We start from the raw sequence: 25,790 nt of genomic DNA, 5'->3' as shown, positions 1-25,790 counted from the left end.
TTTCTGTTCAGCACCACCACAGTCTCGTTTGAAATGATTTCTGCTATTTTAACAATCAAGTAATGTTTTCATGTACATTTCACTTATGCGTAAAGATGTAAGGTATTACCATTTTTTTTTAATGGTTATGACCTAAGTGGCAAACTTCTGCTCTGAACAACTTTATGTACTATTAGGATATTCATTCCCCAAGCAAATGCCTCTCGCCTTGTAATTGTGGTTTTAAAGGAACCCTGTACAAGAAAATACATTTCCCCATCTACTATTTTTGAAAATGTTATCTGTGGAAGGGTGAATACAAGTTGAGTCTGATTGTGGTTTTGTACTGAACTTGTGTGTATGTGATTGAAGTCATGGTCTGTGTTGTCGCTGTCCTACCTATCTGATCATGCCATATTGCATATTTAACGTGACAACCTTTCATGTTATCCATATTTTAGTTTCTCCCTCCCATTCCTAAGTTTACTTTTTTACTGTCCATAAATGTTCTTTCTGTTAATGATCTTTGTTTAAAAAAAAAATTGAAACCTTTGCCTGTTATGTTCTTTCCCTGCCCTTTAAAGTTGAGTTGTTTAGAGGAGAATGAGAGATTACGCATTCCATTGCTATTTAAACTCTGACCAGTGTTTCTATACCAAGATGCCTGCCTTTCATTTACAGTGCATTTAGAAAGTATTCAGACCTTTGTTACGTTACAGCCTTATTCTAAAATGTGTTAAATGTTTTTCCTCATCAGTCTACACAATACCCCATAATGACAAAGAAAAAATAGTTTTTCAGATGTATTTGTTGCATAAGTATTCGGACCCTTTGCTATGAGACTTGAAATTGAGCTCCGGTGCATCCTGTTTCCATTGATCATATTTGGTGTTTCATACAACTTGATTGGAGTCCACCTGTGGTAAATTCAATTTATTGGACATGATTTAGAATGGCACACCTGTCTATATAAGGACACACAGTTGACAGTACATGTCAGAGCAAAACCAAGCCATGAGGTTGAAGGAATTTTCCTTAGAGCTCCAAGACAGGATTGTGACGAGGGACAGATCTGGGGAAGGGTACCAAAAAAATGTATGCAGCATTGAAGGTCCCCAAGAACAGAGTGGCTTCCAGCATTCTTAAAATAAACAAGTTTGGAACCACCAAGACTTTTCCTAAAGCTGGCTGCCTGGTCAAACTGAGCAATTGGAGAAGGGCCTTGGTCAGGGAGGTGACCAAGAACCCAGAGTTCCTCTGGAGATGGGAGAACCTTCCATAAGGACAATCATCTCTAAAGCACTCCTCCAATCAAGCCTTTATGGTAGAGTGGCTAGATGGAAGCCACACCTCAGTAAAAGGCACATGACAGCCCGATTAAAGTTTGTCAAAAGGCACCTAAAGAACTCAGACTGATGAAACCAAGATTGAACTCTTTGGCCTGAATGCCAAGAGTCACATCTGGAGGTAACCTGGCACCATCCCTACATTGAAGCATGGTGGTGGCAGCAGCATCGGTTCACATTACAACAGGACAACAAACCTAAGCACACAGTCAAGACAAAGCAGGAGTGGCTTCGGGACAAGTCTTTGCATGTCCTTGAGTGGCCCAGACATGAACCCGATCGAACATCTCTGGAGAGACCTGAAAATAGCTTTACAGTGACGCTCCCATCCAACCTGAAAGAGCTTGAGGATCTGCAGAGAAGAATAGGCGAGTTTCTCCCAATCAGGTGTGCCAAGCTTGTAGCGTCATACCGAAGTAGACTTGAGGCTGTAATCGCTGCCAAAGGTGCTTCAACAAAGTACTGAGTAAAGGGTGTGAGTACTTTTGTAAATGTGATATTTCTGTTATAATAAGTATATCACAAAGTGAGTACACCCCTCACATTTTTATAAATATTTGAGTATATCTTTTCACTACTTTACAGTGAGTGTTCAGCTTGTATAACAGTGTACATTTGCTGTCCCCTCAAAATAACTCAACACACAGCCATTAATGTCTAAACCACTGGCAACAAAAGTGAGTACACCCCGAAGTGAAAATGTCCAGATTGGGCCCAAAGTGTCAATATTTTGTGTGGCCACCATAATTTTCCAGCACTGCCTTAACCCTCTTGGGCATGGAGTTCACCAGAGCTTCACAGGTTGCCACTGGAGTCCTTTTCCATTCCTCCATGACTACATCACAGTGGATGTGGATGGTCTCAAACATGGTGGATGTTTGAGACCTTGCACTCCTCCACCTTCCGTTTGAGGATGCCCCACAGATGCTCAATAGAATTTAGGTCTGGGGGCATGCTTGGCCAGTCCATCACCTTTACCCTCAGCAAGGCAGTGGTCGTTTTGGAGGTGTGTTTGGGGTCGTTATCATGTTGGAATACTGTCCTGTGGCCCAGTCTCCGAAGGGAAGGGATCATGCACTGCTTCAGTATGTCACATTACATGTTGGCATTCATGGTTCCCTCAATGAACTGTAGCTTCCCAGTGCCGGCAGCACTCATGCAGCCCCAGACCATGACACCCCCACCACCATGCTTGAATGTAGGCAAGACACACTTGTCTTTGTACTCCTCACCTGGTTGCCGCCACACACGCTTGACACCATCTGAACCAAATAAGTTTATATTGGTCTCATCAGACCACAGGACATGGTTCCAGTAATCCATGTCCTTAGTCTGCTTGTCTTCAGCAAACTGTTTGCGGGATTTCTCGTGCGTCATGTTTAGAATAGGCTTCCTTCTGGGACGACAGCCATGCAGACCGATTTGATGCAGTGTACCGCGTATGGTTGGAGCACTGACAGGCTGACCCCCCCACCCCTTCAACCTCTGCACCAATGCTGGCAGCACTCATAAGTCTATTTCCCAAAGACAACATCTGGATATGACGCTGAGCACGTGAACTCAACTTCTTTGGTCGACCATGGCCAGGCCTGTTCTGAGTGGAACCTGTCCAGTTAAACCGCTGTATGGTCTTGGCCACCGTGCTGCAGCTCAGTTTCTGGGTCTTGGCAATCTTCATATAGTCCAGGCCATCTTTATGTAGAGCAACAATTCTTTTTTTCAGATCCTCAGCGAGTTCTTTGCCATGAAGTGCCATGTTGAACTTCCAGTGACCAGTCAGTATGAGGGAGTGTGATGACACTAAATTTAACACACCTGCTCCCCATTCACACCTGAGACCTTGTAACACTAACGAGTCACATGACACGGGAGGGAAAATGGCTAATTGGGCCCAATTTGGACATTTTCACTGAGGTGTGTACTCACTTTTGTTGCCAGCGGTTTAGACATTAATGGTTGTGTGTTGAGTTATTTTGAGGGGACGGCAAATTTACACTGTTATCCAAGCTGTACACTCACTAATTTACATTGTAGCAAAGTGTCATTTCTTCAGTATTGTCACATGAAAAGATATACTCAAATATTTACAAAAATGTGAGGGGTGTACTCACTTTTGTGATACAATTTTTGCTTTGCCGGTGTTGGGTATTTGTAGATTGATGAAGGGGGGATAAACCCCATTTCAACCAGTTTAGGATAAGACTGTAACGTAACAATGTGGAAAAAGTCCAGCGGTGGGAATGCTTTCCAAATGCACTGTATTCTCGTACTGTGCAATGAAAGCAAGTGTTTGACAATTCTATCAATAATATGGACAGACAGTATTTGACCTTGTATCTCTATTCTGTCAAGTTTTAATATCGCAACATTTAGCACATTTGCAAAATATCTTTAGTTGGTAATGTTGTGCAATAGTAGTGCATCTTGTGTTTATGGTCTGTACCTAGTTGAAAATCAATTATGTATGTCTATTGGCTAGGAGCGGAGGACACACACAGTATGCTAACCTGGTAACTAGAGACTTTACAAATCCTAAGGATCTCTTCAATGCATAATTAACACCAGAACTATACAGTGCATTTGGAATGTATTCAGACCCCTTGGCTTTTTCCACATTTTGTTATGTTACAGCCTTGTTTTAATATTGATTACATTTTTTCCCCTCAATCTAAACACAATACCCCATAATGACTAGAAATTGAGCTCAGTTGCATCCTGTTTCCATTGATCATCCTTGATGTTTCTACAACTTGATTGGAGTCCACTTGTGGTAAATTAAATTGATTGGACATGATTTGGAAAGGCACACACTTGTCTATATAAGGTCCCACAGTTGACCATGCATGTTAGCCAAAATCCAAGCCATGTAGTTGAAGGAATTGTCCTTCGAGCTCTGAGACAGGATTGTGTCGAGGGATAGATCTGGGGAAGGGCACCAAAAAATGTCTGCAGCATGGAAGGTCCCCAAGAACACAGTGGCCTCCATCATTCTTAAATTGAATAATGTTGGAGCCACCAAGACTCTTCCTAGAGCTGGACGCCTGGCCAAACTGAGTTATCAGGGGAGAAGGGCCAAGAACCTGATGGTCACTTACAGAGCTCTCTGTGGAGATGGTAGCACCTTCTAGATGGACAAACATCTCTGCAGCACTCCACAATCAAGCCTTTATGTTAGAGTGGCCAGATGGAAGCCACTCCTCAGTAAAATGCACATGACCACCTGCTTGGAGTTTGCCAAAAGGCACCTAAATACTCTAAGACCATGAGAAACAAGATTCTCTGGTCTGATGAAACTAAGATTGAACTCTTCGGCCTGAATGCCAAGCGTCACTTCTGGTGGAGAACTGGCACCAGTCCTACGGTGAAGCATGGTGGTGGCAGCATCATGCTGTGGGGATGTTTTTCAGAGGTAGGAACTGGGTGACTAGCCAGGATCGAGGGGAAAGCTGAATGGAGCAAAGTACAGAGCGATCATTGATGAAAACCTGCTACAGAGCGCTCAGAAACTCAGACTGGGGCGAAGGTTTACCTTCCAGCAGGACAACGACCCTAAGCACACAGCGAAGTCAACGCAGAAGTTGCTATGGGACAAGTCTGAATATCCTTGAGTGGCCCAGCCAGAGCCCGGACTTGAACCCGATCGAACATCTCTGGAGAGACCTGAAAATAAGCAGCAGCTCTCACCATCCAACCTGACAGAGATTGAGAAGATCTGCAGAGAAGAATGGAATAAACTCCCCAAATCAGGTGCCAAGCTTGTAGCTTCATACCCAAGAAGACTCAAGGCTGTAATCGCCACAAAAGGTGCTTTAACAAAGTACTGAGTAAAGAGTCTGAATGCTTATGTAACTATGATATTTGCTAAAAAATAAAAAACGTTGTGATTATGGGGTATTGTGTGAAGATTGATGGGGGGAAATACTCATGAATCCATTTTAGAATACGGCTGTAATGTAACAAAACGTGAAGGCGTTTGAGTACTTTCTGAATGCACTGTACATATTTTTTTTTAAAAGTAGAATGAATAACAGTGCAATGTTATAATTACTCTAAAAATTTCACCATTTGTGTTTCACGGTGCTGTGTAGTATTAGCTGGCTGTTTCATGATAAACTCCTTGCACGATTCCTCTACCCCGTCAACCAATAGCTGAACAGGTGCGTGTGTGTGTATTGATTGACGTTGGGTATTACGAATAGCACACATTAATTCCAAACAATTAGCCAGGGGTGTAATCCTTAGTTCAAACAGTTGATAAACGTTTCGTTTTGAAATTTAAAGGAGAATTTATGTTGGACAAATTCAGGTAGGTGTCTCCCTGTTTCGTTTAGTTTGCGAAACGTTTTACAACAGAATCAGCGGAAAGAATACACCCTTGAAACTAAATTGACGTAAGGAAAAATCTAACCAATAGCAGGTAGCCAAGGGGTGGGCGAGTCGTCTGAATGGGTTTAAATGTATTATCTCAATAGACAGCTAGCTAGTCATTCTAACACCAGACTTTTTTTTCAGCCATCAAGGAGGACAGTTAGCAAGGGTGCACAGAAAAATCATAAAAGCCACATGCACTGAGGTAGATCAATTTACGCTGATTGAAGAGAAGAGCGAACTGCCAGCGACAGTCAAAAGCGCCACACCAACACCCATGCTAATGTCCGATAGCCACTGAACGTTAGCTGGGAGACTTTAAAGCCTCAGTCATTCACGCATTCTACTGTAGACTTGAGACCGTAAGGTAAGTTTTTTTGTTGTGTTTTTGCATTACAAGTCTTGGAGAAAAATAGACCATTTGGGGGTTGTTTATGTTGCTTATCCCGTGGTAGTTGGCCAATATCCACCCATCATACTATGTTTTTACATGCAGGTCCAGAGCTGCTTGCTAGTTAAGTTGGTTGGCTAGCTAGCGAGTTAGCTATGCCAATTACTGTAGCCCTTTCTCATGGAAGTTAGTTGGCTGTGAGGTGGCTGCATACTAAGCACCGAGCAAAAGTGTACACTAGCCGACAACTCCCCCAAATGATGGTGACATTTCCACATAGCTAGCCATTTACAATGATCCGCGACAATGCCCTTTTGGACTCCAGTAAAAACTAGTGATGTACATATTCGTTATCTTCTGACTGACAAATAATACACCGAATGGACGTCAAACGTGAGAACATTGATTGAGATTGGTTTGTTTGCTCTTTCGATCAGTGAAGCACCTCGACTTTGGTGTTTCACCAAGCACTGGTGAATCGGTCAAGAGTTCAGTGGAACAGAAACTGTCTGGACAGTTCATTCATGTGCATGTTGTATATGTGGGAATGTCTGGAAAGGATTCTCGTATAAAATCTAGTTTATAGCGTGCAACAACGTGTAACTTTTGGACTCCTGTTCACTCATTCTGATATATAGACCTAGCAGTGTTATTAAATTATTGTCCTCGGAACCCATGAGGTGTGTAGGTAGACAAGTCCGAGGTGCAGGCCAGACCCTTGGCTTGGGTATGCAGGACCAGTCTGAAGAACACTGCGGTGGCATAGCCTTTATTGTGCATGAGTGTCCCAACCATCTATTGTGACATTTCCTTATGGTTTCTACTTTTTTCATATCTTACCAACTGTTGTCCATGAATAAATCAGACTTTGATACCAGCTTTCTGGTATACACTTAAGCAATAAGTCCTAGGGGGTGTGGTATATGGCCAATATACCAGGGCTAAGGGCTGTTCTTATGCGCAACGCGGTGTGTTTGCTTACAGCCTTTGGCCGTGCCATATTGGCCGTATACCGCAAACCCCCGAGATGCCTTATTGCTATTATAAACTGGTTACCAATGTAATGAGAACTGTTAAAAAAAAATGTTTTTGTCATACCTGTGGTATATGGTCTGATATACCTCAGCCATTCAGCATTCAGGGCTCTAACCACACGGTTTCTGATCTGAAATAACAGACACCTGTGTTTTGAAGTTGGCTTAATAATACTTTCCTGTGGATACATTTCCACAGGCAGAAATCAGCTGACAATGGGTAGAGTAAGTTTAAATGTAATGTACATTTGGGACATAGGTTTGCTTCAATAGAGAACTAGCTTTGGGGCTATAGCTGTCACTACATTTTCAGTCTGCAACATTGCTAGACTTGGTTTTTGAATGTCATGGTTACCGATGGCATTTAGGCCTAGGTTCAAGTTACCCTTGCCAGGCTTATAGCTTACTAAACACTTAGCTAGGAAAGAGACTACGTTCAAATATGGCATGGTCTTCGTGCTAGCCTTTTTGTTTTCCACCTACGGTGTATTTGCGTGTACTGTCTTAAGTTTGATTCCGGCTGATCAATCCCTTTAACAGAATACTTCGGGGTTCTGGCAATGAAGCCCTTTCTCTACTTTCCCAGAGTCGGCTGACCTAGTGGATAACATTTTTATGTCTGGTAGTTAGCAACTTCAAACTGCACTTTCCTCATTGCCAAAATCTAGAAGTATCCCTTTAAAGGAGAAGTTAACTTTGCATTTTGATGTAAAAGAAATCTGTATTTTGGATGTAAATTGCATGTTATAGTAGAGTCCGCACACTTCTGCAATTCTGTAATTTTACTTACATTTTGCTTGTTCTGCAGTGCCAAGGCGTGGATAACACATGCACAAAAACACCTAAATGTACATCCTTCTAGAAACCGCAATGCTCTCAGTAAAGTGATGCAGGTCTTATAGATGTATGTGAAATTGTCATTCCGAGCGATATCTGCAATGTTATATTCCATTTTGTGCCATTCGAGTGATTTCCCCTGTCCACTAGTGATACTTCTCCGTGTAGCATGAGCACTCTGAAAAGTATGGCATGAGTCGCACAAAGTGGTATGTAACGTTGTGGTTGAAGTTTGGAATCACACAATTTTAATATGTACAACATCTAAAGACCTGGATCACGACAGAGAGAGTTGCAGTTCTAAAATGAGATACTTGGGTGTTTTTGGAGCTTTTATTGTTTAATCCACTCCCTGGCACTGCAACATGTGCATAAGGAAGTCCATCGCTGTTTGGGGTACATTTTTCAAAACCAATTTAAAAAAATAGTGTGTGGACTCTTGTATAATATGCCATTTACATCCAGAATGCAGATTTGGTTAAACAAAAAGTGCACTTTTCCTATTTAATATAGCTGGATCTATGCAACATGTCATAGTACTCCACTCAAGCTTAGATCTTTTGAGGTTTGAGAATGTCTCTAGGGCAAATATTGCTTAATTGAGCAGGAATTATTGTCGTTGCAGAAATATGTCCCGCTACCTTGCCGAATGTAGGCTTCCTGCAACACTTCTATTAGGTCAAAGTCCTTCTCATATGTTTAATGGTAGTCTACGACATTGACTCCTTGTACTACAATTGTAGTTACTGTGAAGATTATTGCGGGCAAATCGTGAAGAAATAAAAAAAAAATTCACCTACTCCCCATGTTTCTAGAATCTAAAATGAATTGTTGTGAAGAGCATCCCAGATCTGTTCCAGATGAGTTGATAAAGTTGAGGCTTTGTTTCTTCAACACCGCTTCCATACCTCATGTATGTTTATAATTGCATGGTGGGGTTGTTTACCCAACAACAACCTCAACTTGCTACACTTGCACTCTGGTTATATTCAGTGCTATCAACACAAGTAGCATATGTCTTGGCTACTGTGTTCAGAATGTTTAGGATTCAGCCTCTAAATTGAATAAAACTAAACTTTTGTAATGATGGTCGTAAACAGGCTACTGTAATCAGTAATCAGCCTACTGGTAACCATTTACTATATGCCACATCAGTGTTTGTTGAACTGAGTGTTTTTATGCGTGTTCAGTCATCTGGTTTTAAGACCAATTAATTGCCCCAACATGTTCTAGTATGTCTGTGTGGTGGGAAAGACCAGCACAGAGACTAAGCCTGCCTACATGCAGACTGATTTTATGGAATATGTAAACCACCTTGTTCTGCCTGTCATGGCCCATTTTCAAAGTCATCAGGTTATTGATGGCCATGTTTAGGCCCATGTATTTATGAGTGACATATTGGCAATATTTGGGTAATGATGGTAGTGAAGTCTCTGCATGTCACTAGGGTCCTAGTCCTATGCTATAGGTTGGTTTGTCACAGGGATTGACGTTACATTCTGAAAGGCACTTGCCCATCGGTAAGTTGGGTGCTTTAAAAAAAAAAAAAATTGGTTGCCTGACGATTATCACTTGGTTGAAAAAGTAAACTAGTTATTTACATACAGAAGTGCCATACAGCCTGCCTTTCACTTACACATGGGGAAGGAATTAGAAACTGAGAACCCAAATGCTAAGAATTCCAGTAAATCAGTAAAAATCTCAGAACAAGCTAAACTTGCTTGACTGCCATAAATTGTCTTTCACCTAATACAATTGGATGAACCAGAAAGGTCAGGTTTAGGCTACTGGAATTCTTTGCAGTTTGGTTTTCAATGACTTGCCCAAATGGGGCAGGCTCAACTTGCGGGACTGCTCAATTTACTTTCCCCAGGCAATAGGGCAACACCTTAATATCAATCCCTGAAATCTCAATGAAAGTTCTCTGTGTAGTTTTAACTCATTAGGTAGTCAACTTATTACAGTAGCCATCACGTTTTACAATGTGAGGCCTGGGCTATTTCTCTTGTCTAGAAAGAAGGCACTTTAGGTGACAATGGAGAGGCTGTTCAACAAGGTCAGTCTGCTGATGTGAGGTCCTTGGTGCCAGACTTTCTCCAGAGCCCTCATTAAGCCATAAACACACCCTGTCAGCTTGAATACAGAACACAATGAAATACGTTTGCAGCTCATTTTTGGGTTGAAATGGTTGACGGGTCAAATTACAGTTGAAGACAATGTACCAGGCTATATTACAATAAGCTGCCTTTTAACATGTATCTCAAATGATTGGACCAGAGGAATGTCGTCAAGAATATCCTGTTTCATTTGGCCCACTTCCATTCATTCAGCCTCAGACTAGCCTCATTTCTTTTCTTTTTTTTTGTGCCAACTCTGCTCCCTCTGCTCTTTCCTTTTGCTTTATTTTCAAGTCATTTCTATTCATGGGAACATAGTGAAGTCTTAGGTTCATTCACCTGCATTTATTGAGGATGTTATAAATAAAGGATGTCACGTGCAGTAATGTACTAGGTTAGGGATTTCTTATCAATTCTTTGGTTTTATTCTAATGCCAACATGACAGTGCCATGAGAATTTCATAATAAATGGTATCATTTGTCCACATGGCAAAACAAATATTTCTTATCAAGGGGATCTGACATCAAAAGAGCATTCCTGCAAACTGCCCTTTTCTTTTTACCTTTGAACCTGTTATTGCAATGTGCGCTTTGCAGTATTTTGTTTGGTTTTGTCCCAATCTGTTTCATTTTCAACATGCAGTGCAGGTATAGCTATAATGAAGTGCCCGTATGATAGACTTTTTAATTTGATGTCCTATATTTGGGATCACAAAGTACTGAACGTGTTATGGCTTATCAGTCTCTTGCTCCTGCCAATGCAGCAGTGGATGTGCCATTGCTGTTTATGCCAAACATTTTTAGTGTTAGGATTGAATTCTGGTGTATCAAATCATATCCACCTCTTAGTGTTGATCAGTTAGCCTGTTCATGTGACTACTACTTATACAGATGAGGTATTTCCAAATCTGGAGAACTGGTGGTCGGACCATGGACAACTGAGCTTTGTTATGCTGGAGTTACGAGAGGTCACTACGAGAGGTCACTAATGCTGCTGTATCGGCGGACCAGTCTCATGATATTGTCACATCAACAGGCCAACACTTCGGATACTCTGAAGGGTTTGGATTGATTTGTGTGCTAGGCTGGTGTGTTAGAGGCAGTTGGACATTCAACCATTTTATATTTAATTCTTGTTGTGTTCAAACCCAATTTAATTTCCCCTTGGCCTTTTCTAATGAATCAAGTATTGTCGAATTGATCTCCTCTACAGGTCCTCTGAATTGGAATGTTTTACTCTTTTCCCATCTGCGTCCCATGGAGCTTCCACCCCTGCTGTGTTCAGTCAGTCACTATTTGTTCAGATGGAAAGTGTTTACCAAATTATTTCTTTAAGTTCCACCTCCTGTTTTTTTTTTGTTGTCGTCACTGACCCCTGGGTTGCACATGAATGCTTTGTTTAGTCAGTTGGTATGGAGTGTTAGGCCAGAGGTCTGGTCAGAGTGTACTGTAATAGAGGTTAAAGATGTCCTCCAGCTATTTTATTTAGTATATTTTTTTACATATAAAATCTATATCTCAAGTATAAATGCAGTGAAGTACACACTTAAGGTAAAAAAAATAAAATGTTTGGTGCAAATGTTTCTAGACACAACTGATATTTCTACAGGTAAGTCGGGTAATCTAGTATTCCCATATTCCTTCCAAGGTAAAGCAAAAGGAAGTGTTAGGCTTATTTTATCTGTCTGCATCTTATCACCTTGAAAAGTTAAATTTTTACTGTCCGTTAAGTCAGTCCCCATACAACTGTATATAGGTCAGGACCTGTGTTGCATCATGCATGGGCTGTCTGTTTACTCCCTAACCACACCCTTCCTCTATGAAGATGCTGCTGCACGTTGGAGGTATGCGTTCGGCCCTGGGGCTACTGGCTGTCAGGAGGGCATGCTGCCTGTCTCGCACCACCCACAACTCCCCTCAGACACTGGAATACAAGCCCATCAAAAAGGTCATGGTGGCCAATAGAGGTACCCTAACAATTCTTCTACCTTGGTATTTCTGACACTAAAACGCTGAAATGTAAACCAAATTGTTGTAGCTAGTTTCCTCTCACCACATGATTACATTTTCCTGAGACTGCATGATGACAGCTGAGTAATCTAACTACTTGTAGGTGAGATTGCCATCCGTGTGTTCCGGGCGTGCACTGAGCTGGGGATCCGGACAGTGGCTGTCTACTCTGAGCAAGACACCGGCCAGATGCACAGGCAGAAGGCAGATGAGGCTTACCTCATAGGGAAGGGCCTGCCGCCCGTGGCTGCCTATCTGGACATCCCTGACATCATCAAAGTTGCTAAGGTCAGAGATGTGAAAATATATTTTGGAAACTTTTCTGAACCAACTGTTACTGCTCTTAAAGATCACAGCTTTATGTTTTTCCACATCGTTTTATTATTTTTCTCAGGAAAATGATGTGGATGCAATCCACCCTGGGTATGGCTTCCTGTCTGAGCGATCAGACTTTGCTCAGGCATGTGTCGATGCTGGGGTACGCTTCATTGGCCCTTCCCCTGATGTGGTGCGCAAGATGGGAGACAAGGTGGAGGCTCGATCCATCGCTATCCGTGCAGGTAGGCTGGACACTCACTCACTGTCATGTTCAGGACCATCTGATGGATGTTTGTTTCGTGTTTTAAAGTAATTTCTTCAGCAAAATCATCAAACATACAGCTGGCATTGTGTACTGTTAACTGTTTAGTTAAGCTCAAATTGTTGGATTGTTTTTGCTTCCAGGAGTTCCAGTTGTACCAGGGACAGACGGTCCCATCACTTGCCTATCGGAGGCCCAGGAGTTCTCCAACACCTATGGCTTTCCCATCATCTTTAAGGCTGCCTACGGTGGTGGGGGCAGGGGAATGAGGGTGGTCAAAGAGTATGAGGCGAGTATAAATATCTGTGCCTAAGTAGAGGCTCCAGTCTGAGTGTTTTGTCTTTGTGCTGGCTGACTTATTGATCCCCGTCGGTTGACGTGTGTAGGAGCTGGAGGAGAACTATCAGCGTGCGTACTCTGAGGCCCTGGCTGCGTTTGGGAACGGTGCTCTTTTCGTGGAGAAGTTCATTGAGAGACCCAGACACATTGAAGTGCAGATCCTGGGTGAGTTTGTTAGACTGTTTTTGTTGCGTCTTTTTAAAAGGGTTGTATACAGTAGATCTAATCACATTGTCATCCCATCTCTCCCAGGTGATAAGTATGGTAATGTTATCCACCTGTATGAGAGGGACTGCTCTATCCAGAGGAGGCACCAGAAGGTGGTAGAGATCGCCCCGGCTGTACAACTGGACCCACACCTCCGGGACAGACTCACCGCTGACTCTGTCAACCTGGCCAGACAGGTACAGGATGCAACACACACGCTTTATGATACATTCTTTTAATAGGGAGTGTAGAGCTGAAACCTTGTATTCCTTTGTCATTTTCAATGTTTAGAATTTTGGCACTGCTGCCTTTTTAAAATTGCTGAGCTGTATGTATTTGCAGTTTTGAATGGAATATCAGATGATCATTGTTTGAGTTGAGTGGAGTTTAAGTCTGTTTTTATTGTGCAAAAACACTTCTCACAGACACCATAAACATCAAGGATGAAAGTTGAGAAACCCTGAGTTTGTTCGTTCTTGGCCTTTCGTTCAAAACGGCTCATAATGAAAAATGTCCTACATTTAAAAAATAAAAGAAATTAATTGTAGTAAGGAAAGCAAGGCCCTCAAAGCACAATGTTTTAAATTCATAAGCTACTCTGAGCCTTTCTAAATGGGTGTTCTCATTCGGTGTTGTGCTCATAGAGGCATTGGAGACATGTGGGAGAAGGATATGGAAAGGAATATTGCAGTTTAAGAAAGGGATTTAGAGACCAAAAGAGCAATTTCGATTTATAAGTGTCCTACAGGGAAGGAAGAAAGGATCAAAGTAAAAGACTAGAGCCTAATTAAAGCAGTGGAAAGAAATTCCACCTGCAGGCTACCAATTGGCACTCTAGATGGCAGCATTCAACAACAGATGGCCAGAGGAGACTGCCACTAGTAGTGAACTGTTGAGACTGCCACTCCCACTCACAATAAATATCACCTGTAAGGGGGCTTTCACACCATAGTGTTTACTCCCTTAGTTCGGTTGGTTTGAACTGGTGTGAACACTGTCCGCACTAAACAATGCATGGTGTCTCGCTCAAAGGGTGGTCTCGGTCCGATTCGTACCGTTGTGCGGGTCGCTGCAGGTGAGATGGCAGTCTGGACCAAACACGGGGGGGAAAACAGTTGTGCCGTATTATTGATTGTTTGACTGCGAGTATTTGATGACCTGCATGCTGCCTCATAAGTAGATCTCTGAAGCATTCTGTGAGTCGGCCTATAGCAGCACATTTATGAGCGCAACCGGGGGGAGGCGGCGGCGGCCATGGCAATATAGGCTACTGAATATAGTCTAGTCATGTAGCAGCTATTGTTTCGTGGGGGGGATCCAATTGAACAATAATGGAACTCTGATTCGAACTATAGCTCAGCACTGTGCTAAAATGTCCTAACAATACGCAATTGAAGAATTTCCTGATTGCAATCAAGCTGACTTATTTTGTTTTTTTGAGGTGGAAGCAATTACTTTGATCTGAAAACAGTTACTGTTGTCAGTGGCATCCCACCGATTTCCCCATCCTGTATGAGATAAACTATTAGACGTTGTGTACACTAGCTGGTGTGCCTGTCATGTTCACCCTTGAGCAAGCTGTATTTTGCAAGTGCTTGTATTACATTTTTTGCTGTTTTTGGGATGGAAGAGGGAGGCAGGGGGTGGGACGAGTTTGCCATGTTTGAGGGAGTGCAGAAAGACCTGTGTGCATGTGGCCCTCAATTTGGGATCGGCCACTGTTGAACTGCCTGAACTCATCCATTCAGCCTGATACCCAGACATGCACTACAGTGACCAGTCTCCCACCCTATTTGCTCTGTCAATAACTTAACAGAATGGAAAATATGACTACACTAGCATTGGTCTGTGTGAGGGAGAGGAAAAGAAATTGGGTCTGAGTGAGGGACAGAATTTCTCTCCATCTGTTCAATCATATGGCAGTGAGGAATGAAGAGGAGTGGTGACGAGAGCGTTTGGCTATGCATGCACTTCGAGAAACCTGCTCTCCTAACGAAAACAAAACCCTGCCAGTGGTGGTACACTAACAGACTCCTCCCACATCAGCACATTGTTTGCATATCAGATGTGTTAAGCCCTTCAGCATGCGTTTCCACGAGGGTCCAGCTTGTCATGTCAAAGAGTTTCAAATTTCCTTTAGAATTAGTTTGTTGGTCTTATCTATAAGTGAATTATAGAGTAAATGTTAATGCTCAATGATTCTCCTGTTCTACTATCCTGTGGGATATCCATAGATAATCATATGACAGTCCATGACTTATCTAAGGAGGATACTGTTCACCCATATACCTTTTTATATAGCACCTTCCCCAGACCCTAGTCAATTTTATAATCACTTTGATCTGTTATTTAAAGCTTTAATCATCTGTGGTTAATTTAGGAAACTTGATTACAACTTCATTAAAAGCGGGTGTTCCATCCCTTTATCTCAGGAGTAAGCTGTGGACCAAAACATCAGTGTGAAACATGCTTTGGGTAGATTTAGTTATGATTTGAGATGAAATTTTGACTAGAATACTAGGGTAATAAATTCCTCCGATACATTAGAATATTGATACACGTGCTTGTCAAGGCGTGGTTATAGGGATCACTCTTGTATCTGAATTGAACATCCAGTGTACACTGGGTGTGCAAAACATTATGAAAACACCTGCTCTTTCCATAAGACTGACCAGGTGGGAGCTATGATCCCTTATTGATGGGTTAAAGAAAGATTTTTAAGCCGTAACAAGTCTGAACATATTTCGATGTGATTGTGTGCTGATAGTTCGTGGAAAAGTGTTTTTACTCCAACCCCAGAAATGTTTGTCATTCAATTACAAAGCTACCACAAGGAGTTTTGAGAAGGTCAGAAAATAAAACTTGAATAACTGAAAGTGCTAATGAAAAGCGATCTCTGTCAAAACTAGTTTGTAATATTTGTCTCGTTTCCATGGTGACCACTCTACCCAGAGCCTCTTAAGAACATGTAGGGGTGTGGTCACAGCCTTGATACGGTCTCCTACTTCCATTCTTTTCTCTTCTTCTAGCCCACATGCTCATTTAATTCATTTTACACCACCCCCCCCCACACCATTGCACTCTCTCCAACTGAAAGCCCTGTATTTTTGTTGTCAACTGAGCCAGCATTGACATATTTAAAACAGCAGATTGCCTTAGTTTCTGAATTGTTGTTCTTGCATGTACTGTACCTGTTATTGGTGATGGAAGCCAAGAGTTCCTATCTGCCGGTGTCTACCACGTCTCGTCCCCGCTCCATCGGTCTCGTCCCCGCTCCATCGGTCTCGTCCCCGCTCCATCGGTCTCGTCCCCGCTCCATCGGTCTCGTCCCCGCTCCATCGGTCTCGTCCCCGCTCCATCGGTCTCGTCCCCGCTCCATCACAGCCTGGTACGGCAACTGCACCGCCCTCAACCGCAAGTCTCTCCAGAGGGTGGTGCACAACGCATCACCGGGGGCAAACTACCTGCCCTCCATGACACCTACAGCACCCGATGTCACAGGAAGGCCAAAAAGATCAAGGGCAACAACCACCCGAGACGCTGCCTGTTCACACCGCTATCATCCAGAAGGCGTGGTCCGTACAGGTGCATCAAAGCTGGGACCAAGAGACTGAAACAGCTTATATCAAGGCCATCAGACTGCTAAACAGCAATCACTAACTCGGAGAGGCCCACTGGCCACTTTAATAAATGCATCACTAGTCACTTTAAACAATGCCACTTTAATAGTGTTTGTCTTTCATTACTCATCATATGTATATACTGTATTTTATACCATCTATTGCACCTTGCCTATTCTGTTTGGCCATCGCTCATCCATATATTTATATCTACATATTCTCATTCACCCCTTTAGATTTGTGTGTATTAGGTAGTTGTTGGGAAATTGTTAGGTTACTTGTTAGGTATTACTGCACTGTCGGAACTAGAGCCACAAGCATTTTGCTACACTTGCATCAACATCTGCTAACCATGTTCATTTGACAATGTGATGTTTTGAAACAATTACTGCTTTGCATACAAGCCAGTGAATTGTATGCGTTACAGCTGGATGAGTCAACAGACTTGGCATGCACAGCTCCTGGTATTTGTTTTTGGAAGGTCAATTAAGACATCGTCTTCTGCAAACCACTGGACAGCTTTGTGACATCAAATGGACTTTGGTGGTAAAGATGTGTTATCTGTACTGATGGTGCAAAAGCCATGACAGGGAGACATGGTGGAGTGGTAAAGCGCATGCAAGCAGTTGCTCCCGATGCCACTTGGGTACACTGCAGCCTCCACTGAGAGACTCTTGCTGCCAAGGGAATGCCTGACAGCTTGAAATACATTTTGGACACTACAATGAAAGTGGTTCATTTTGTTAAAGCGAAGCACCTGAGTGAGTTGGGTGCGCAATTACACAGGTACTTTCCAGAAATGTATGACACAAACAACTGGAGTCGTTATCCCTTTCATGCCCTGCCTGCAGTCCAGCTACTGATATCTGAACAAGAGAGCCTCATTGAAATTTCAACAAGCGGTTCTGTGAAAATGGAATTTAATCAGAACCCACTGCCAGATTTCTGGATTGGGCTGCGCTCCGAGTATCCTGCCTTGTTTTGAAATTCACTGTTCAACTAAGGGAACTTATCTGTGCGGGATACAGAGCTGAGGTAGTTATTCAAACATGTTGCACACAGTGACTCCATTTGAACTTATTTGACTTGTTAAGCAAATGTTTACTTGTGAACTTATTTGGGCTTGCCATAGCAAAGGGGTTGAAATACATATTGACAGAAGACATTTCAGCCTCTTTGTTAACCAAAAAAAATATGTATATATATATTCAATAATCTTTAAACATTTTTATTTTGACATTATGGGGAGGTGGTGTGTCTGCCTGTGACCTAAAATCTCAATTGAATACATTTTAAATTCAGGCTGTAACACCTTGGAAAAAGTCAAGGCGTGTGAATACTTTCTGACGGCACTGTACATACACAGCACTTATCCTGTGTGACATGAACTGCCTAGCCATGAGCCTGCACCTTCACGTGGGTGACTGAATGGATGAGCGGGTGCCTGCCTAGCTGGCAGAGATTAGTTTTTGGCAAGGGATGAATTTCAGTGGTTCAGATTTGTGAATTTGGTTAGTGCTATTTTGATACCCCGCAGCGCTGTGGAGGGGGAAATGGGCTGATTTTATATTAAATCCTGCTTCCTCTTTGGCTGAGCTCTAAGGCTGTCTAAAAATGACTATAATCACAATGGGATATCGCAGTCTTCAGTAGATATTAGCTGGCAGTCTTGTCGTTTTCCCTTTTTTTTTTTTTTTTTTTTTAGATTTAGTTTTCTGTAGTAGTAGTGGGGGGGGGGGGGGTGGAGAAACTGATTCAGTACGTGTGAGACTTGGTTTATTCTTTGTATGAAGTTAATTTTAGCTTTTGAAACACAGAATGTGTAAACTCTTCCAATAGAATTCAGAATTTGCCAAGAAATCCAGGTATACTTATTTCTTAAAATGTCTTTCCATGTCCTCAGGTAGGTGAGGAAGTAGAGGTTTGCATCTAATTGGATTTGTCCTGTGTGTACAGGTGGGCTATGAGAACGCTGGCACGGTGGAGTTCCTGGTGGATAAACATGGAAGGCACTACTTCATCGAGGTCAACTCCCGCCTACAGGTGGAGCACACCGTTACTGAGCAGGTCACAGAGTAAGTTAGACATTAACGAGGAGGCCATGGCTGTTACTTGGCATTTCAATGTCACTTATCTGACGACCTGTGAGACTGTTCCCTGTCTGGTCAAATTATGTCTGTTCATGGTAAGCGTCAAGACTGTCCTTTTGCTCACTGTCTTTATAAAGGTTGGGTCCCAATACTTCTAAATGGCTTCATTGTGTCAACTTAACTGAAAACAATATGTAGGTAAAAACATTTCAAACCCATATCCATGTAGATCTTCTACATTCTGGCAAATCCATGTAGGTCTTCTACATTCTGGCAAACTTAGTGCTGTTAAGGTCATGAAATGTTGGATGACCCTAATTGGCCATTCGAATAGCAAAACACAGAACGGGCGTCTGTATTCAAGTAAATTATGGTATATGGGTGGACTGGCAGCCATTTGTGAGGTGTACCCATAGGTGCAAAGCGGGAAGTAAAAGCAGGAAGTGTACCCACCAATATGTGCTGTGATTTGTTAATTCATCTCAACTGAGAATGTGGTAGCTGCAGCCCAATATGACGACCAGTGTATGGAAAGGAGTGGGTGTATGGAAAGCACTCTGCTATAGTGTACTGTTTTTAGCTGTTTCTTACCACGCCAACTACTGTACCGTAAGACTTTGGACTTCTGTTTTGAAGCCAGAGGATGAGTTTGAGTTGTATTTCACTGTTTTACACCATTTTAAATGTTCAGTTATAAAACTGACGATTTGTTTATTTTTGATTAAGTATTGATGGGAGGACTGTTGCGTCATAGGTTGTATGCTTATACTTACCGTGACTGTCAACTTGATGTTGGTTACTAGTTAACTAATTCCCACGCTCCTGCTGGATGGTAGTGCTTGTTAAGCAGGAGCGAAGGGTACTCTGTCCTGGTGCTGTTGCTGATAACATCTAGATGTCATCAATGTGACATCTAGATGGTTATCAATATTAGTCATTTCGTGTTGGCTGCTATCCTACTTGAAATAAAATCATAAGTCATATACATGAATTTAAATCCATATAGTCATGTAGGTAATCTAGTCAGTATTTCCAGATGAGTGGACAAAGGAAAGATCCTTTTGGAGTGTGAGTCTAGCCAATGAATGAGTGTTTTCAGTTTCTGTTTTTTGATGCTTTTTCTGCTTGATTGTTATGGTTGACTTGGGTTTCCTCTGCTTGGGAACTTGATTGAAGAGTTAAGTTTATCATGGAGGAAGAAAAGGAACCAGATGGGAAGACATGATACTACTTAGTCAAGGACTGAACATCTTGCTTTGTGATAACGCTAAGGAACCCTACAGAAGTGTCGTACCGATGAAGTAAATGGACTGCTATAGCAGATGCTTAAGAACATTATGTTCTTATGCCGTTTTCCTTTTCCATATAAATCACAATCCAGGTTGTCTGAGTTTTACATTAAGAGCCAGAATCCTAGTCCACAAATAGTCTCGCAGTGCTATGTCATTTGGACTTCCTACTCTGGACACTAAAGATGATGAAATGCCTAATCTCACCTGTCAAATGCATTTAGAGGTGAAACGCTGACAATAGCATGCACTTATCAGATGCAGCAAAGTCCTCTATTTAATAATTCAGGAGGGATGAAAGAAAAGCGGCATCATTTTTTAACACTGACTCACACAAATTGATATGAATTGTTTTTTTTGTGTGTTTCTCCTGTGCTCCTGGCACAGACTTCTGTATTTGTGCCTGTCTGCTCGCGTGGAAGGAATGTAGGTTCATTCATTATAAATGTCCATCTTGTCACATGAAATTGAAACTGTCAGACTGCAATTGGCATTCAGCGGGAGCACTCCTCTGAGTGATTGGGTCTGGAAATGCACTTGATTCTTATTTCGGAAACTCACCAAAAAGGCATTTGAGCCACGCCCACCAGCCGCTGGCCATGTTCTCCTCCAGCTGGGTTGAATTCTCAGGACTGAATATAGTTCTCTGGTGAGTAGGTTATTACACGACAGCTCTGTTTTTGGCTGTCTGCCTCCACCTTTTATCATGACTTTCAATTGGTCACAGTGACTAAGACCAATTAAGGCCCCCTTCTGTCATTTCCAACTAAGTTGTGTGGTAATGGGAATCACTGGAAATGGCCCATGAAATCGCAATGTGTTAACTCCTCAAACTCTGACTTCCTCAGTCTCATAATAGCATTTCTCTCATTTCAGTCAATGTTCATCTGTCCTTTTTTGGTGCATTCATCCTTTTTTTTGCGTTGCCATAACATCACCTCTCTAGGAACAGTATCCTGCTGTATGGAGGCCATGTACAGTACATTTGGAAATTATTCAGACCCCTTCCACATGATGCTGCCACCACCATGCGTCACTGTAGGGATGGTGCCAGGTTTTCTCCAAATGTGATGCTTGGCATTCAGGCCAAAGAGTTCAATTTTGGTTTCATCAGACCAGATAATCTTGTTTCTCATGGTCTGAGGCATCTAAAGGACTTTTGGCAGTCCAAGAGGGCTGTCATGTACCTTTTTTACAGTAGTGGCTTCAGTCTGGCCACTCTACCATAAAGGCCTGATTGATGGAGTGCTGCGGAGATGGTTGTCTTTCTGGAAGGCTTAGTTTTGTTTGTTTGAAAGTATATTGGAAGTTCATAGTAGCTACCTAGCTTATGTTGGCTCCCGAGACGCAGTTGGCTTCAGTTGCTGGGACTGCTTTTATCTTTCCAGTGATCCTGTTGACCAAAGACGTCACAGCTAGCCTAGCTGCTAGCTAGCTGGACATCAAGCTGGCAATGTTTTCTTGAGCGCAGCCCACAACGTGGTTAGCCATTGTGGCTGGGACGGCAGATTGTCCCTGGTTTGTGGCTGTCAAGTACCCTGCAGTTTGTTTTCAATTTTCCTGTGACCTGCCCAGTCTGGAATTGCGAGGAGTAACAGCCTAACATGCGTTGATAGCTACCATGACAAAGCCCAAAGCCGGCGGTAGTACCATTTTGAGGACTGTGCCAGTGATGTGTCTCTATCACACGTTTAGCATCTTTTAAACAAAGAGACCTATAAGCAAGAAAAGTGTTTTGTCCAAATACTCGGATTCTACTAATAAAAGAATGGACGACCTGACCAGAGGTCCAGGACCTGAAGAACAGTAAGCAGAACAGTGTACCAGAAGAGGGAAGAACTGATCCCAGCCATGAAAGCTGCCAGAGCTTGTGGAGACATTGTGTACTTCCATTACGACACTCATTGTCCACCCTCCCTCCCAGAAGCCTGCAAGGGATGAGAGCGAGCCAAGCCTATGGGTTTGTAGCCTCAACCCCGCAGCGCACGCACCAATTTATTAATGGACTGCTAAATGTATATATTTTTCTCTTGCTTGCTCTGCTCTTTTAAATATTATGTCTCTCTGATAAGCTACCCAGGAAAGGGCTGAAAATAGCCCATATTAATACATGTAGCCTTAGCAAGTTATTGATTTCATGAACCTTCTGTCATCTGATAACATATTAGCCATTTCTGAGACTCCCTTAGATAATTAATGTGATTTATACATCAGTAGCAATACAAGGATATAACATCTATAGAAGAGACAAATGCTTATCAGAGCCATACTCCTGTAATGCTTAGATCTTAAGTGTTGTGGTTGCAGGTTCACTTGGCACATCTAAAGCCTTTTCTTTTCGGGTGTTGCTGTAGGTCACCAAGTGCTAACAGTCAGTATCTAAATCATATGTGTGAACTGCTTGATAGTGTGTGTGATGTAAACAGTGCTTTCTTGGGGACCTGAAATATTGACTGGTTTTCATCAAGCTGTCTGCTCAAGAGGAAGCTTCTCACTGTAACCAGTTCCTGTAATCTGGTTCAGGTTATTAATCAAATCACATGTATTTATATAGCCCTTCTTACATCAGCTGATATCTCAAGTGCTGTACAGAAACCCAGCCTAAAACCCCAAACAGCAAGCAATGCAAGTGTAGAAGCACGGCTAGAAACAACTCCCTAGAAAGGCCAAAACCTAGGAAGAAACCTGGAGGAACCAGTGTGCCGGGTGGAGATTATAACAGAACATGGCCAAGATGTTCATAAATGACCAGCATGGTCTAATAATAATAATCATAATAATCCCAGTAGTTGTCGAGGGAGTAAATGTCAGTTGAATTTTCATAGCCCATCATTAGGAGTATCTTTACCGCTCCTGCTGTCTCTAGAGTTGAAAACAGCAGGTCTGGGACAGGTTGCACATCCGATGAACAGGTCAGGGTTCCATAGCCGCAAGCAGAACAGTTGAAACTGGAGCAGCAGCACGGCCAGGTGTACTGGGGACAGCAAGGAGTCATCATGCCAGGTAGTCCTGAGGCATGGTCCTAGGGCTCAGGTCCTCCTCCGAGAGAAGGAGCAAATTAGAGAGCATACTTAAATTCACACAGGACACCGGATAAGACAGGAGAAGTACTCCAGATATAACAAACTGACCCTAGCCCCCCGACACAAACTACAGCAGAATAAACACTGGAGGCTGAGGCTGGAGGGGTCGGGGAACACTGTGGTCCAGACCGGGCCAAACAGGCAGGATATAACCCCACCCACTTTGCCAATGCACAGTCCCCACACCACTAGAGGGATATCTTCAACCACCGACTTACCATCCTGAGACAAGGCCGAGTATAGCCCACGAAGATCTCCGCCACGGCACAACCCAAGGAGTGGCGCCCACCCAGACAGGAAGATCACATCAGTGACTCAACCCACTCAAGTGACGCACCCCTCCTAGGGACTGTATGAAAGAGCACCAGTAAGCCAGTGACTCAGCCCTGTAATGGGGTTAGAGGCAGAGAATCCCAGTGGAAAGCGGGGAACCGGCCAGGCAGAGACAGCAAGGGCGGTTCGTTGCTCCAGAGCCTTTCCGTTCACCTTCACACTCCTGGGCCGGACTACACTCAATCATATGACCCGCTGAAGAGATGAGTCATCAATACAAGACTTAAAGGTTGAGACACTCTGCGTCTCTCACAAGGGTAGGCAGACCATTCCATAAAAATTGAGCTCTATAGGAGAAAGCCCTGCCTCTAGCTGTTTGCTTAGAATTTCTAGGGACAATGAATCAACCGACCAGGGTGTTTTATAGCACTACAGGAACAAGATCATCCACATGTATCAATCACATTTTTACTAATGATGTATACCTTTGTTCTAAAGCTATATCCATACCCATTGGATGCAGTGATCACAATATAGTGGCTATATCCAGGAAAGCCAAAGTTCCAACAGCTGGGCCTAAAATGGTCATACAAAAGAATTTGTGACTTATGTGGATGATTGATAATGTCAAAGGCCGGCTCATAGCCTGTGGCAAAAATGAGGGGACTCGAACAACCGGTATAGGCCAATTAAAAAATGTTCTTTATTGTAAACAAAACTAAGAACACTAAGTCATTTGAGCTAAACCCAACTGCTTTCTTGCACTACTTCACGAGCAGCTCGTAACAGCCAAGGTAACCCCTCCTCCCAATCTGCAGAGTTCTGTACAATATGTACGAAGCAAGGATTTTAAAGTTTGATAAACATTCCAAAGCTCCCTGGCTCTGGGCATGGAATGCAGTAGACTTGTTGTGTTTAACTTTAAGCTGTTTGAGTACCTAGGCAAATAAATGGGAGGTAAAGTTATACGCCAGATCTGACTGGATGATTTTTGGAATCCCAAATGTTGAAATAAATGGAGTTATGGTACGCAAGGAAAAAGCTGCCAGATATCTGGTTGCTTGACACATAACCGTTTCATAAGTAGCTATGACCTGACTTGGACCTTGGTAAAGTCCCAACACAATCGATAATAAGATGCTCAAAAGGTTGGCCTATGGCTAGTATTGGATACCAAGGTGCTGGCTTTACAACCTGGTTTGGCCTATGGCTGGTATTGGATACCAAGGTGCTGGCTTTACAACCTGGTTTGGCTTGCTTGTGCGCTGACACGTATCACAAGTTTTAATAAACTGAGACTAAGTTTTACGAACACCCATATGACCTGCCACATCACCATGTGAAGTTTGCAACACTTTATTTCGCAAAGAAGTAGGTACAACTATTTGAAAGACTGGTTCTCCTAGACCCTGATCATAGTGTGGAACCCATTTCCTGACCAACAGCCCATCCAGAAGAAAATAACACTGAACACTATTCTGCACCACTGAATCAGGAACAACTTTGTCAAACAGATCAGCCAAGTTAGTATCGGCCTTTGGCTCAGCCATCAATGAATCTCTAGAACTAGTCAACTGTTCTGTCTGGAGTTTGACTGGCAACTCAAGACTTTCTGGCTTACTCTCAATCTCCTTACGAGAGGCCGCGCGGGTAACCGCACAAACTGGAAATACCTCAGACATAGTTTTGATCCGGCGATTCCCTTGCAGGTGACACTGAAGGTTGCTTCTTACAGATGTTTAATTTGCCATCTGCACACACCTTACTACCTGCCAAGTCATTCCCCAAAGTCATGTGGACTCCCTCTACTGGCAACTGGGGTCTAACCCCAATATCTACACCACCCTCTACCAGACCACATTTTAGGGTAACTTCATGTAAAGGACAAGAGAATGGAACTAAACCCATACCACATATCAGAGTGACCATCAGGTTCTTGGTCTCCTCCCTGACCAAGGCCCTTCTCCCCCGATTTCTCAGTTTGGCAGGGCGGCCAGCTCCAGGAAGGGTCTTGGTGGTTCCAAACTTCAATTTCAAGAATGATAGAGGCTGCTGTTTCTTTGGACAATTTCACTGCTGCAGAAATGTTTGTACCCTTCCAAGATCTGTGCCTTGACACAATCCTGTCTCAGAGCTCGACGTACAATTCCTTCGACCTCATGGCTAGGTTTTAGCTCTGACCTGAACTGTCAATTGTGGGACCTTATATACACGTGTGTGTGTGTAT

General features: G+C 42.8%; 1 protein-coding gene across 1 annotated transcript in view; it reads left to right on the top strand.

Annotated features, from left to right (window-relative positions):
- The first annotated feature begins 5,762 nt into the window (after positions 1-5,762).
- Positions 5,763-25,790, top strand: part of LOC118385128 (pyruvate carboxylase, mitochondrial-like) — a 97,660-nt gene continuing 77,632 nt past the window's right edge. Inside the window, exons 1-8 of the mRNA XM_035772011.2 lie at positions 5,763-6,060; positions 11,898-12,039; positions 12,186-12,370; positions 12,477-12,642; positions 12,806-12,951; positions 13,049-13,166; positions 13,254-13,405; positions 18,785-18,903. Of these exons, the coding sequence (XP_035627904.1) occupies positions 11,898-12,039; positions 12,186-12,370; positions 12,477-12,642; positions 12,806-12,951; positions 13,049-13,166; positions 13,254-13,405; positions 18,785-18,903 (1,028 nt within the window). The 5' untranslated portion in view covers positions 5,763-6,060. The remainder of the gene's footprint in view (positions 6,061-11,897; positions 12,040-12,185; positions 12,371-12,476; positions 12,643-12,805; positions 12,952-13,048; positions 13,167-13,253; positions 13,406-18,784; positions 18,904-25,790) is intronic.

Source organism: Oncorhynchus keta, chromosome 6, assembly GCF_023373465.1.
Source record: "Oncorhynchus keta strain PuntledgeMale-10-30-2019 chromosome 6, Oket_V2, whole genome shotgun sequence".
In the NCBI taxonomy this organism is placed as follows: Eukaryota; Metazoa; Chordata; class Actinopteri; order Salmoniformes; family Salmonidae; genus Oncorhynchus; species Oncorhynchus keta.
This window is presented reverse-complemented; position numbering and strand designations above follow the sequence as displayed.